This window comes from Oryctolagus cuniculus, chromosome 3, assembly GCF_051225735.1.
Source record: "Oryctolagus cuniculus isolate XC-2025 breed Fujian yellow rabbit chromosome 3, ASM5122573v1, whole genome shotgun sequence".
NCBI classification, from domain to species: domain Eukaryota; kingdom Metazoa; phylum Chordata; class Mammalia; order Lagomorpha; family Leporidae; genus Oryctolagus; species Oryctolagus cuniculus.
Window position 1 is genome coordinate 30,100,140 of NC_142869.1, and position 16,212 is coordinate 30,116,351.

The following is a 16,212-nucleotide window of genomic DNA, read 5'->3' on the forward strand; positions in this document are numbered from 1 at the left end:
GTGTTGTTTGAAGACTAATTCATTTGACTCAAAGTGTGAGCTGTACTGGACTGAATTACTGAATGATCAGTAAGTATTTTTTATTTCACTTAGCACAGCACTTTCAGATATAATCAACTTATCCAATACTAATCAATAAAATCATTTTACTTAAATAATAACAAATCAATATGTTAGAAGCAAACTTATACCAGATAGAAATGGCATTTAGGAAGCTTGTATGATGTGATAGAAAATTTCTTTCAAACTGTAATATTTTATAATTCTATAAGCTATTTTGCAGGCAAAGATGAAAATGTCATGAAAGAATGTGAATGCAACTTTTCTTCAAAATGATATACTTGAATGTAAAATAAAATAAAAAGTTACAATGTTTATACCTACCTGATAAGCATATGGATGATTTTTGTTTATGTTTAAATATTTCATACATTAAATTTTTTCTATTATTAACATTATACAAATTATATGCATAGAAGAAATAACATATTGTGATTAAAAAAGTTTTTTTAAAATGGTAATAGTTGCTTTAATATGTTTTACAAGTAACTATAGCTCTAGAAATCAAGTTATTATTGAACAGGGTTGGAAGATGATAGCATCAAGGATAATAAGTACTCTGGAAATAGCAAATAATCTATGGAGGAAGAGAACGATGCAAATCAGCCTCGACCCTATGCAGTATTTAATGAAGCATAAATTAAGTCCATGCATATGGTAATTAAAGATGAAATGTCACATTAATGTAAAAAGCTAGCTACCTGCTCACTGTTTGGAGTGTGTAGGGAAGAATGATGTTCATTTCAGTACAGATTATAGCAAAACAGATGATGGATTGCATTTGTTTGATACAAGCAGGCAGCTTTTGTTGCTAAGATATTTGTATTGCTTTGTTCTTAAAGTTCTCTTTATTTCTGATTAGTACATGAACCCCTCTAATGAACCATTAACATTAGCATTTTATCAAAGGTCTACTGTGTGCATTATTTCCATGGCAACCAGCCACTGAAGCTAGGAATAGAGAAGATGCAATTTACTTTTCCAAAGTGCCATTGGTTCACACATACAGGTGTATGTGTGTGTATATGTGTCAAGAAATGATACGTGTGTATATCATTTCATATATATATATATATACATATATATATATATACACATATTTGGGTGTAACAACATTATAGAATGGGAAAAATATTCTTCCACAAAGAAGAATCCTGAAAATTGTATTTGATTTTATTTTTATTAGCAAATCAGATTGAAACCATTAACATTTGATTTTGTAAGAAAAACAAACATCAGTGACTGTTTTTATTTATAAATTTCTAATCTTTACTAAAGTTAGGAAATATATAAGAAATACAAGCTTTTTATCCCAGTATTGATTTTCATTGTTTTTTTAAAAGTCAGAATTATGGTCTTTGAAGTAAGATGTTACTTACTCTTATCCTAACTTAAACTAACATTTTTTTGAATTTGTATAAAGCAGAATTAGTGGATTAAGAATGATCAATAATTGATGTGAAAAAAATTACAGAAAAATCTATAATAATATATAACATTAGGGTAAAAATATTATCAGAATTATTGCTTATCATAGCCTGCCTCCAAGACAGCCTTACCTATTGATACACCATAGTGTAGTCATCTCCCACACTGTACCAGAGTTGGAATGATTCATGGAATAGCTGAAGTGATGGTATGTCATTTCAGAGACTGGGTTGTAAAAGCCACTGAGGCTGCCATTTTGGTTGCTTCCTCTATTTCTTGGTTAATTTGTTTTGAGAGAACCCAAATTTCATGTCATAAGCAGCTTTATGGAAAGACTCAGATGGTGAGACCTTGAGACCGCTGGTCAACAACCATCTGAGTGACTTTGAATGCATATTCTCCAGGGGCCAGCACTGTGGCACAGATGGTTAAAGCTGGCCGGCAGCACCGGCATCCCATATGAGTGCCAATTTGAGTCCTGGCTGCTCCATTTCTGACCCAGCTCCCTTCTAATGTGCCTGGGAAAGTAGAGGAGGATAGTTTAAATCCTCAGGCCCCTGCACCCATGTGGGAGACCCAGACAGAGTTCCAGGCTTTGGCCTGGCCTAAATACAGTCATTGTGGCCATTTGGGGAGTGAACAAGTGATATGGAAAATCTCTCTGTCTCTCTTCCTTTCTCTGTGTAATTGTTCCTTTCAAATAAGTAAATACTTCTTTAAAAAGAAAGAAAGTAGGCTTTCTATTCCAGTTAAGCCTTCCAATGACTGCAGCCCTGGACAAAATCTCAAGACCTTGAGCCACAATCACCTAGCTGAGGTGTTTCTGGATTTGTGAACCTCAAAAACTATGTGAGATAATAAATTTCTTTTCAGTTGCTAAGGTTTGTGCTAATTTGTTACACGCAATTGATAGCTAGTACAGATTTTTGGTACCAAAATAAAATCCTAAACTTTGAGAATGGTTGTGTAATAAGGTAGTAGGTAGAAGCAGTAAATACTTTGAAAACTTCTTTTTTTATTTAAACAAACAAATTGCTTTACACAGATAGCAAGTAGAACTTATGAACTTCGAGGAGGTAGTCTGAGAGGGATTAATGGGAAGTAAGGAGCATGCTACTAGAAACTAGAGAAGTGGTGTGTAGTAGCAGAAAGTTGATTGCTGTAGTGTGTTGAAAGTTTTTAAAATGTACCCAAAACACTGGATGATATAACAAAAGAAATTTCCAAATAATGTGTTGAAGATGCCTTCTGATTTCTTCTTGAACCTTATAGTAAACTGAGAGAGTAGAGATATGAACTGAAGGAAAACTGTTAAAGACTAATGAGCCATGCTTTGATGATTTTGAAAATTCTCTATCCTTCTAAATGGCAATTAATGCTGAAAATAAAAAATGGCCTCCAAGCAAACATCACATCTAGGGGATTGCTGGAGAAAGGTGGTCTAAGGATGATGCCAAGGGTGGAGCTGTGAAATTTGTTAAGACTTAAGTTGGACGAACCTCAAGGGTGAAATTCTTCAACAGAAACCCAAGAGACAGATGGAATTATCCCTAAGAAATTTGTGGATGTGGATTTTGTCTTTTCTAGTTACCCCAATAAGTTTCACAGTGAACTCATAAAGTTTTTAAAAGTATTATATTAACAAAGGTACTTTCGGAGACAGTGTTAAATGAAATAGCTCTTGTACCCCTAAAATTTGACTGGCAGGAAGCAAGCCCAGTTACTCTTCGGTATACTCATGCCACCTTTCTTGAAAAAGAAAACTTAGAGGTGTGGGTCAATAGTTCAGAGAACAGAGCCAAAGGCCACAGGCAAGAGTAGGACTCGAGTTTAATCATGAACTTTCCAACATTTTTCCAGCTTAATTTCAAAACTAGAATCAACCAGTACCTCCAAATTTTCTCTCCTGGAAGAGGCACGTGCAGTGATTGTACAACATTTATATTTTAACATTGTATGGTGGCTGCATTGGGTACAGACATTTGTGTTCTTTAATTCACATATACTTAAAATCAGCCTGATAATAATGCATATATAATGGATTAGGAGGAGGATATGCTGAAGACAAAAATTCTGGTTTGTAAGCAGCTTACAAATTCAAGTAAGAAATAATAATCTGAAGTAAAGTACTGATTTTAAGTTTGTAAAGGATGTGTCTACGTTAAGGCAGGATGTGGGGCAAGTGTTTGTTTCAGAGTTAAGGTTGCCACCTGAGACACTCACATCCCATTCTGGAGTGCTTATGTTGTGGCTCAGCCCCACTTCCAATCCAGTTTCCTGCCAATGCACAGTCCTGAGAGGCAGCAGGTAATGGCTTAAGTACTTGAGTTCCTATCACTCATATGGGAGATCCAGATTGGGTTTGGGGCTCCTGGCTTTGCCCTGACTCAGCACTGGCTATTGTGGGCATCTGGGGAATGAATTAGTGGACAGAAGATTGATTATCTATCTATCTATCTATCTATCCATCCCTCTATCTATAACTGACTTTCAAGTAAAAGTTTCAGAGAAAAGGCAGATTGTAAGGCCTGGATAAAGATTGGGGTGGAGTCAACTCAGATTTTTGAGTAGGATGTACAGGTCAATAGAGATGCCTTTTGTTTAAATATAAATGAATGAATTAATGGATATTTATGGATACTTAAATAATACCATGAATGTAAGGACTCGAGTATTATTTTCCACACACAGATGTCCAAAAAGGATAGTTATTTTTCTCTATGATCTGTACCCTAAGTAACTATGTTTTTCATAAATATGATTTAATTATATCCTTGACAACTTTGCAAGTGAGTCATTATGGCCATAAAATAAAATGAGAGATTTGGCATAATAATGATCATAATAATCATTTCTGAATAGCAGAAAGGCTAGTAAGAGAAGAGTGTGTATATCATCACTAAGACCCTGCCTGTATACTTTTGAATTCACCCTTGATTTCCATCTGATGGAGTTCACAAGCTTTATAATCTTCTTCCCCTGAGTGTAAACAAGGCCTGTTACTTGCTTATAACCAACAGAACATGGTACAGCAGGCAAAGGTAAAGGAATGCTGCTTCCTGACTCGGATGTCTTACTTTGCAAAGGTGATGAGATATATCACTCTTGTAGTTATGCTGTATAATAAAGGCTCTGTATCAGCAGGCTGTAATTAGAGGGGTTTCTTTCCCTTGCTTGTTTTAAAGTGAGATGGCACGTTGTGAGATAGCCTATGGAGGTCATGTGTGAGCAAACTGTGGGCAGGCTCTAGGACCTGAAAACAGCTTCCAGCTAATAGTCAACAAGGGAACAGGAATCACATTCCTATTACTGCAGGAAGACGGATTCTGTCAACAATCTGAGGGAGGTTGTACGTGGATCTTTCCCCATTCAAACCTCTGAGGAGACTATAGCAGCTTCTGACATCTGAATTCAGCCCAGGAAGGCCCTAGAGCCAAGAACCTACCTAAGTTATTCATGAATCTCTCCTTACAGAAGTTGAGGGATAATAAATGTAGGTTGTTTTATATCATTAAGTTTTTTGTAAGTTGTTACACAGCAGAAAAACCAATACAAATAGGGAGAAACCACAGGAAAGCAGATTTTGGTCAAATATAAGGACATTCCACTAAACAGAGCTATCATAAAAATCAAATGAGCGGAGCTGTAGCTGTGGCCTAGCAAGTAAAGCCAACTCCTGCAGCGCCCGCATCCCATATGGGCATCAGTTGGAGACCTGGCTGCTCCTCTTCTGATCCAGCTCTCTGCTATGGCCTGGGAAAGCAATGGAAGACGGCCCAGGTGCTTGGGCCCCTGCACCCATGTGGTAGATGCAGAAGAAGCTCCTGGCTCCTGGCTTCTGGCTTTAGATCAGCACAGCTCTGGCAGCTGCAGCCATTTGAGGAGTGAAGCAGCAGAAGAAAATGTCTCTCTTCCCTCCCCACACTGTCTGCCTCTGCCTCTCTGTAACTCCGCCTTTCAAATAAATAAATAAATTTCTAAAAAAAATGCCCACTGCTAAAAAAAAATTAAAAAATGAAATGTGCTTCATCGGAAGGTACTAAATTCCTCATTGCTTCAGCTGTTTAAGTAGTTAAAATGTAGTAGGTGCATCAGTTAGATGACAGGAGATGGGACTGGTTTTCCCTACATATCAACATTTTCATCTTCAGTTTGTTTTTTATTTATAATTGACAATAATTATATGTTATATATTTATGGAGTATAATATATTTTGATATATGTTTACCTTGAGGAGTGATTAAGGTAAGCTCATCAATCTATCACCTCACGTATTTATCATGGTTTAGGTGGTAAAAACATTTAAAAATCTATTCTCTTAGTGATTTTGAAATATACATGGTATTATTATTATTATAGTCACCATTCCATGCAATAGGTCATTACCGTATTCTCCTAACTGAAATTACATATCCCCAATCATTATCTCCTCTTTCCACATTCACCCCCGACCAGCTTCCAGCTACCATCATTCTACCTTCTACTTCCACTTTTTTAGTTTTTTTTTTTTTTTTTTTTTTTTTAACAGGTAGAGTGGATAGTGAGAGAGAGAGAGACACAGAGAGAAAGGTCTTCCTTTGCCATTGGTTCACCCCTCAATGGTTGCTGCGGCGGGCGCACCGCGCTGATCTGAAGGCAGGAGCCAGGTGCTTCTCCTGGTCTCCCATGGGGTGCAGGGCCCAAGCACTTGGGCCATCCTCCACTGCCTTCCCGGGCCACAGCAGAGAGCTGGCCTGGAAGAGGGGCAACTGGGACAGAATCCGGTGCCCCAACTGGGACTAGAACCTGGTGTGCCGGCGCCGCTAGGTGGAGGATTAGCCTAGTGAGCCGCAGTGCCGGCCTACTTCCACTTTTTTAGATTTCATATATATTATACTATTTTAAGTACACATCGTTATCATTGACCTAGACAGTAAATCAATGTAATAACACAAGCCCAGTTACAAACCAAAGTTAAAGTCAAAATTTCATGCTCTCAACCAGTAGATTATTCACCTGAGCCACATTTTTTTACAACTGAAGTTGTAAAAGAGCTGCAGTTCTTTTTTGTTAAAGATTTATTTTATTTATTTGAAAGACAGAGTTACAGAGACAGATAGAGACAGACAGACAGAGAGAGAGAGAAAAAGAGAGAGAAAGAGAGAAAGTGTCTTCCATCTGCTGGTTCACTCCCCAACTGGCTACAACAGCTGAAGCTGAGCTGATCCGAAGCCAGGGACTTCTTCTGGGTCTCCCAGGTAGGTGCAGGGGCCCATGGACTAGGGCCATCCTTCCACTGCTCTCCTAGGTACATTAGCAAGGAGCTGGATCAGAAGTGTAGCAGCCAGAATTTGAGCCAGCGCCCATATGGGATGCCCGCACCTGGGCGGCGGCTTTACCTGCTATGCCACAACAGCCCCCATTTGTTTTTAAAATACAAATAAATGCACTCTTTGTATATTATTTTTAAAATACAGCAAAATAGTACTATGGTTAAAAATATACTTCTAGGGGCCAGCATTGTGGCATAGAGGGTAAAGCCACTGCCTGCAATGCTGGCATCCCATATAGGTCCCAGTTCATATTCTTGCTTTTCTACTTCCAATCCAGCTCCCTGATAATGGCCTGGGAAAACAGCAGAAGATGACCCAAGTGTTCCAGTCCCTACCACTCAGGTGGGAGGCCCAAAAGAAGCACCTGGCTCCTGGCTCCAAGTTTTGGTCTGGTCCACCTTGGTCATTGTAGCTGTGTTGGAAGTGAAACAGCAGATGGAAGATCTCTCTTTTTCTCTCTCTCTTTCCCTATTTCTCTGTAATTCTGACTTTCATATAAATAAATAAATAAGTCTTTTAAAAATGTGCTTCTATGCCTCCATGCTGTCAAGATTTCTAACAAATCATTCAAAAAAATTGCACCTGTGTATCATGGTCCTGGTATCAGATCGGGAGGGATAGGTCATTTAAAAATATTAAATGTTAGGGTAAACCAGATACTGGGAGGAAAAAGCAATAAGCCTATTTTTTAAATTAAAAAAAAAAACCTTTTATCCAGGATATTTAAAGGAATCTTAAAGTTCAGTAATACGACGACTCATTTAAGACACGGGAAATAGGTTTGAAAAGACATCTCATCAAAGAAGCTATAGAAATAGCCAACAAGCACATAAATATATACCTAACATTATCAACCATTAGGGAAAAGTAAATTAAAGCCACAAGTGGATCTCAATTCATACCAATTACAATGACTACGCTAAAAAAAGAAAATAACAAGTGTTGCTGAGGATACAGTGGAATACAGCCTCATCTATTGCTAGTAGGAATGTAAAATAATGCAGCAATTTAGGCAATTCAGCAGTATTTTAAGAAATAACTTTCCATACAACCCAACTCTATGGTTTGGATATGGTATAGCTGTCTTCTCCAAAGATTTGTATTCCAGAAGCTTGGTCCTCAGTGTGGCAGTTTGAGGGGCTAGAATCTCTAATAGGTCTGGCCTAGTGAAAGCTAATTAGGTCGACAGGAGTGCCATCCTTAGAAGGGACTAATGAGTTCTCACAGGCGTCCAGTTAGTTCTCTCAAGAGACAACTATGATAAAAAGAGCAAGCTTGTCCCCTCACTCTCTGCTCACTCTCTGCTCGACTTCTTCCTCTTATATGTGCTTCCACCATGATGCCATCTTCCATGTTTTGATGTAGCCAGAAGGCCCTCACTAATGGCTGAACCCACGGGGCTGCCAGATCTTGGACTTTCTGCCTCCAAAACTGTGAGCAAGATAAACCTCTTTTCTTTATACATTATCCATCACTGAGTATTTTTCTATAGGAACAGAAAATGGACTAAAACAATAGCAATTCTACTTCTACATAACTACTTGTTAGTATTGGACACCTATGCCCACATAAAAATGTGTAAGTGAATGTTCACAGCAGCATTATTCATAATAGACAAAAGTGGAAACAATCCAAATTTCTACCAACTGATGAATGAATAATGAAAATCCCTATAAAAATCATTTATAGGGACACTATTCAACAATAAAAAGAATGAACTACTGATACATGCTATGATAAACCTGACAAGCCTTATGCTAAGTGAAACAAGCCAGATGCAAAATAGCACAAATTGTGTTGTTCTACTTCTAGGATATGTCTAGAAATATGAGTCAGTTGAAACAAAAAGTATATTAGTGGTTATCTGTGGCTAGTTGTGAGAACGGCAGTGTCTACTGATGGGCACAAAAGAATGTTTTTGTATGATGAGAGTGTTCTTTTTTTTCCTTTTAAGTTTTATTTTGACATATTTTGACATACACATGTATGGGGTACAATGTGATATTTCCATGGTGGTGACAGTTGTGCAACATTCTAAATTTACTAAAAATAATTAAACTGTAAACTTAAACCAGGTGAATGTTATGGTATAAAAATTTTACCTGAATTAATGTTTTTTAAAAAATACCTCCTTTTAAGATACTATCCACTAGATTGTAATTTTGTTTGAAAGGAGAGGTATACAAGTGGTCTCTGGGACTCTGGCCTCTTAGGTGGAGTGGCAAACCTAATGAATCAGTGTCCATAATTTCAGCAGGGAATAGAAGTAGTCTAGTTCCTATTCTTGGGGGAAGATACTTTGAAGCAAATCCACTGAGCACACAAATAATATGAGTAGAATTGGAATGTTTACAAAAAATAGACTTACTGATTCCTGAGGACTTTAGAATTTAACTCATTTAAATTTAGTGATCTGCTGAATTTAACCCACTTAAATATAGTGATCTGCTGGCATGAAATATTATTTACCATATAAAGCAGAACCTTTCTTTTCTCTGTGATATTATTTTTTCTTAGTATCATTTGAACTTCTGCACTTAATTTAAAATTTCTGCACTTAATTTAAAATAGCATCTAATTCAGACATCTCATCAAATAGGGCATATTTTCCCATTTAAACCCTAGTTTATTTAAATGAGAGGGATTCATAGCACATTTCTGAAATTATTATCTAATTATACCTCAACCAAGAATATATATATATATATGTATTATGAACATACATATTTTGAGGAACAAAGGCTATAGACGTAGCTAAAAATGAATATTCAATTTTTGGTGACCAGGAATACATTTTGTCTCTTACATTCCAATCATGTACCTGGAATGTGATGGACCTCTTTCCTGGGAAGTTTGGGAAGACAGACTTCCATCAAAAGAGTTTCCTCGGTGGCAGCCTGAAATGGTGGCCTTGGGCGAGATGGAATCTGGCTGGAATGTTTCACAGACCACCTGGAGTCCCTTTTGGAGGTGGAGAGAGCAGGTTAGTGTTTTATTCTTCAAATTCATCCTCTAGAATTAGCTAGCATACGCACATGTGGTTACATATATTATTTTTTTAAGTACAATCATTTATAAATGCCAAAGATAAAGGGATTTTTGCCTTCATGTAAGAGGGGATGGAGCCTGTGCCGCGGCTCAATAGGCTAATCCTCCGCCTTGCGGCGCCGGCACACCGGGTTCTAGTCCCGGTCAGGGCGCCGGATTCTGTCCCGGTTGCCCCTCTTCCAGGCCAGCTCTCTGCTGTGGCCCGGGAAGGCAGTGGAGGATGGCCCAAGTGCTTGGGCCCTGCACCCCATGGGAGACCAGGAGAAGCACCTGGCTCCTTCCTTCGGATCAGCGCGCGGGCTGCGGCGGCCATTGGAGGGTGAACCAATGGCAAAGGAAGACCTTTCTCTCTGTCTCTCTCTCTCACTATCCACTCTGCCTGTCAAAAAAAAAAAAAAAAAAAAAAAAAAAAAAAAAAAGGGATGGAAATGGAAACAGACCTCTAGACAGCATCAAGAGCATTTCAAGCATTAGACTAATCACTTGCATAAAGTTTATTCATTTTGTCCTTGATTCTTTTCTTTTTTTTTTTTTTATCTCCATGTCTTGTAGTTACAGAAGAGTTACAAACCAACAATTTGTCAAAGATACGCCAATGGTGAGAACTGAATAGTGACACCAGGCTAAAATTTAGTACCAGGTTTGTAGGAGAAAATTAAAGTCGGAACATGAGACTCAAAGAGCACGGTTCAAGTTTTTTCATCATTATTCAGATGAAACATATTTTACTTGGACTCGATGACCTTTACACCAATTTATAAGTGCATGTTCAGCAATTCTTTTACAGGGTAGCTCATTTTAATTGCATTTAGCTGATAAATGTAATTCTTTCCAGGTAATGTAAGATATTTTCCCACAGGTATTACAGATTAAATACTTCCCTAAAGTACAAAAACTCTCAAGAATCCATCAGAATAGTTCGACCCTTACAATTTCTATTTTCATATACAAAATAAGGCATTTTTCAACTATACTGGTGAGAGACAAGTGCAGCTAGAAATTCCTTGAAATAAATCTTCTGAACTTGATCAAAGAGTTCATTATCCTGAATATGCTATGTGTGCTTCATGTTGTGATGTAAAAGAAAATTAAATAAACCTGAACTTGAACTCAAGAGTTTGCAGTTATATTACAAGACAAGTAAGTTAGAGAAGCATACCCAATTGAAATACAGTGTAAACCACAATGACCCACATATTTGATTTACTTTATATAAGAGGACACATTAAAGTAGCAAAAAGAAAAACAGATGAAATTAATTTTAATATTATCTCATTTAACTTCAAATTATCATGTCAACATACAATCAATGCAAATTTTATTAATATTTTTACATTCATTTTCTACTTTTTTTCAATATTCAGGATATATTTTAGAGTCTCAATTCAGTCTTGCCATATTTGAAGTGTTTAAGAACCACATGGGCCTAGAGATGACCCATATTGGATAGTGTAAGTTTAACACCATTAGACTTCTGAGAGTTTGGAATTTTTAATTGGTGCTTAAGAAGGTACAATTTGGAAAGGCAATAAAGTGTAGAGATAGCATTCCAACTGGAAGAAGGTTTGAGCTCACTCACAGGTTAAAATGTGCATGCTCCACATAGGGAGGCAGTGCTCTAACCAACTGAAGCATTAATCAGAGAGAGGGTCGCATAGGTGGCATGGTGAAACAGGGGAAGGCATAGAGAACCAGGGTGGGGAGTTTGGTCTTGAGGTGATGGCAAACAGAAACCACTACAGGTTCCTACAGAAGAAGGGATACCATAAAAGAATGGTACCTTGCATACAATAAATCTTTGCAATGATGAGTTAAATAATAAATGATGCATTAGAAGGATTAGCCAGGCATTATTAAGTGGCATTTATGCAAAGCAGGTAAGACTAGAGGTAGAAAATTCAATCAAGCTGCAATTCAGTTATGAGATTCTGGATTTAGAGAGTGATAGGCATAGAGAATAAAGACACACGTTAGTGAGGTGACAAAAAGAAAATAATATGACTCAGCAAGAAATCAAAAAGAGAAAATTAACTAAATATGATTTATGTATTTCATTGAATCTAAAATGCCATCACCTGTAAGACATACCATTATTTTATTTTAGCATTAAGGGAAAATAGACCCTATTAAATTAGGACATTTCACTTTTTATCAGTGAGAACATTTCATTTTATAGTTACCACAAGAGCCATTTTAGATTTTGCTATACATCATTTTTGGTTATATATCCATCCTGCGTATATGAGGTATCTTCAGAAATTCATAGAAAATGCATATTATTAGAAACCTATACATGGATTTCAAAAACCATTTGCACAAGAATAAATTTATATTTAATTCTATTTTTTCTGTGTACTTTTTGAAGTACCCTAATTGTGAAAGGAAAATACATGTGAATTAAATTGGTATAGGTGTGACTGTCACTCCTTGATATCTAGAATTTGAAACTCAGATCTGTTATTACTTCAGTTTGTCCAAAGGATCAATTCACCTGTATCAAGATTATTATTTCTTGAAACAGTGCTCTCCTATTTTTCTCTGACTAATTTTTTTAAGCCACTGACTTTGATGCCACAAATTTAAGTGCTGGAAATGACCAAATTTATGCTGCACAAGAATGACTGACTACCATATTAAGACTGTCATCAGGCAGGGAGATAGGAAGAGGCCAAAGATTGTCAAGCACACTCAGCTTCAAAGATGTTAAATGTGAAAGACACGTATACTAGTACATCATACAGTGTATCAATCATAGTGTCTGTACTTGGCAATTGCTAGGTAAGTGGTAGATATAATAAGACTTCAAAATTTACAGCTTAGAGGGAAAAAAGAATGATGATTTTTCCTGGAAGTGAATGTATTGGTTGGAAAGAGAATCCAATTTGATGTGAAGAATCCAGTTTTATTTTGCATGTGTTGGCTTGAAAGTGAAGGCTGGTCATCTAACGGCATGTTAAGTTATTGGTAAAATACCTTTCTATGTAGCTTTCAACTACCCTGGCCTTCATTTCCTTCTCTCATGTACCAAATGTGACAAATTTACATTGGATTATATTGCATTATTTTGCATCTATGTGGGATAGTATGGACTCCTATTAACCTTTTGATTCCTTGACCAAGTAAGACTTTTTTTTTCCTTTTTTCTACACCCTCTTCTCCACTACCTGAAACATTACCCTACCAACACTAGAGTTATTTAACTAACACTAGGGGGTTAATAATTGAGAATAAGATGCTAGTTTGCCTAACATGAGAGATGAATAAGGATAACCACCATTACTGAGTGTTACATGTTAGCCATTGAGAGAGAGCATTATCTTGTTCAGCACCTCCATAGTTTTAAGACACGCATAACATTAATTTTCATACTGGATCAATAGAAACCTAAAGCTGTTAAATGTTTACATTCAGGGAGTAAGAGATGGCCTTGAGTATGTAGTATGATTCTAGAATTCATATCTTACTGTACACACTATACTGTATCTAAGGAATTAATGTTTCTCCTCTCAAGAGTATAATCAACTACTAACCTCTTGGTGTCTTGTGTCTTGATTTGGTGATTCACAGGTCTGACTTTGACTGTTGATAGGAGAACTTCTCTTGGCTGTAAAGATGGGAGAAATTCAGTCTTGAATTTCGTAAGTATAAAATTCATTTTATTGTATAAGTTAATTTCATTTCCAAATTTAAAAAATCCATTTTGATAGATAGTTATCAGATGGAAAAAGACATGCAATAATGTCTTAAATGCATGTCATAAGAGAAATAAAATGAATAATCCAAACAATTCAGCATTTCTAGATTAAGTATAGATATGGTGTGTTTCAGTCTAAGAAAGAAGGGTATGGTGCTAAAAAGTTAACAATAATAATAAGGATAACAATTAACATCTACTTAGCACATAATATATTCTAAATTCTGTCCTAAGAATTTTTTAAAGATTTATTTATTTATTTGAAAGGCAGGATTACAGAGAGAAAGGGTAAGACAGAGAGAACGAGGTCTTCCATTCACTGTTTCACTCCCCAAGAGACAACATCCAGGGCTCAGCCAGCCAAAGCCAGGAGCCAGGAGATTTATCTGAGTCATCCACGTAGGTGGTATGGGCCCAAGCACTTGGACCATTTTTGCTTCTTTTTCCAGGCCATAAGCAGGGAGCTGGATCAGAAATGGAATAGCCAGGACATGAACTGGTACCCACGTGGGATGTATACAATGCAAGCAGTGGGCTTAACCTGCTACATCACTATGCTGGTCCCTGTCCTAAGAATTTTACATATACTAACTCATTTAATCCTTAAAACAGCCCTACAATATTGATGTATTTTTATACTCATTTTCCAAATCAACAAAGGCACAGGGAGCTTAACTTGCTGAAGGTCACTTAACACTTAGGGAAGGAGAGAGGGAGGAAGGAAGGAAGGAAGAAGGAAAGAAAAATTATGAACCAATATCCCTGGCAAACATAGGTGCAACAATTCTCAATCAGATACTAGCAAATTGAATCTAAAGTCGCACCAGAAGGACCATTCACCATAAGTGGGATGTATCCAGGGATACAGAATGTTTCAAAACACACAAATCAATAAATGTGCTAGATTACATCAACAGAATGAAGTGTAAAAATCATATGTTCATATCAATAGATGCAGGAGAAGCATTCAACAAAAGTCAATGAAAACATTTTCTTTAAGATAAAGAACCAGATAATAATGTCCACTCTAACCACTTTTATTCAATGTAGTACTGGACAGTTTTGAAAGAAATAAAAAACACATACAAAGGAAAAGAAAGAAATCAAACTATTCTTGTTTGCAGATGACATGATTCTGTATATATGGAAACCAAAAGATTCTTTTTCAAGACTATTAGACCTGATAAATAAATTGAATAAAGTCACAGGATGCACAATAAACACACAAAAATCAGTAGCATTTTTATGCACTTATTGAGAAAGTAATTATAACAGAAATCCCATTCATAGTAACTATAAGAATTAAATAAATGAAATACTTTAGAATAAATTTAACAAAGGACATTAAAGACTTTCAATGAAAATGACAAAACTCTTATGAAAGAAATTGAACAACACACACACAAAAGTAAGAAAACTTTCCACATTCATGGATTAGGAAAAAAAATTCTAAAATGTCTATATTATCTGAAGCAATTTACATATTCTACAAAATCTACATCAAAATACTAGACATGCTTCACAGAGCTAGAAAAAAAATCTTAAAATTCAGATGGAAATATTAAAGATCCCAAATAATTAAAATAATCTTGAATAAAAAGAAAAAGGCTGAAGGTATTACAAAATCAGCTTTCAGGAGATATTATATAGTTATTATAATCAAAAAGCACAGTATTAGCAAGAAAAGCATACACAAAGAACAATGGAACATCCCAGAAATGAATCCATGCATCTGTAGCCAATTTACTTTTTGATAAAGAAGCCAAAAACATCATGGGGAAGAAATGATCTCTTCAATAAATGGTCCTAGGAAAACTGGGTGTCCACATGCAAAAGACTTAATCAAGATCCTCACCCACTACCTCTCACACTATGGAAAAATCAATGCCTAGTGATCAATGTTCTAAATTTAAAACAAGAAACCACGACAGTGTTAACAGAAAATATAGGGAAAACATATGAAGACATTGGCATAGGCCACCACTTTTTGGGTAACACTTCAAAAACAAAGCAACAAAAGTAAAACAGCTTCATATTAAACTAAGAGGTTTTTGCAGAGCAAAGTGATTAATCAACAGATTGAAGAGACAACCAATAGAATGGGAGAAAAGTTTGCAAAGTATTCATCTGACAAAGAATCAATATCCAGAATATATAAAGCACTCAAAACACTCAAAGACAAAATAACAACCCAAACATTTAAGAAACGAGCAAAAGATTTTAATGGACATTTCTTAGAAGAAATATAAGTAGCCAACAACATATGGAAAAAAGTTTCAGTACCAATAACTATCAGGAAAATGCAAACAAAAATCACAGGAGTTGTCATCTCACTCCAGGTAGAACAGTTACTATGAAAAGAGAGCAAATGCTGATGAGGATGTGTAGAAAAGGGAACAGTTAACTACTGCTGATGAGAATGCAAATTAGTAGTCATTATGGAGAACAATATGGTGGTTCCTCAAAAAATTAAAAATAGATCTATGACAAAGCTACCCTATCTCTAGATATATAAATGAAGGAAATGAAATCAGCATATGAGAGACAGACCTACAAATCCATGCTGTTTGCAGAACTATTCACAATAGCCAACATGTGGAATCAATCTTCACTTCTACTGATGAATGAATGGATAAAGAAAATGTGTGCGTGGATTGATAGATGATGATC

The 16,212-nt window shown here is 36.3% G+C and overlaps 1 protein-coding gene across 14 annotated transcripts in view; it reads right to left on the reverse strand.

Annotated features, from left to right (window-relative positions):
• The window catches only part of UNC80 (unc-80 subunit of NALCN channel complex), a 243,325-nt gene that overhangs the window by 193,653 nt on the left and 33,460 nt on the right, over positions 1-16,212 (reverse strand). For all 14 annotated transcript variants that reach the window (XM_002712440.6, XM_089329902.1, XM_002712438.6 and 11 more), the window contains exons 6-7: positions 13,379-13,452; positions 9,622-9,761 (exon numbers count right to left, since the gene is read on the reverse strand). In XM_002712440.6, coding sequence (XP_002712486.3) covers positions 9,622-9,761; positions 13,379-13,452 — 214 coding nt within the window. The remainder of the gene's footprint in view (positions 1-9,621; positions 9,762-13,378; positions 13,453-16,212) is intronic.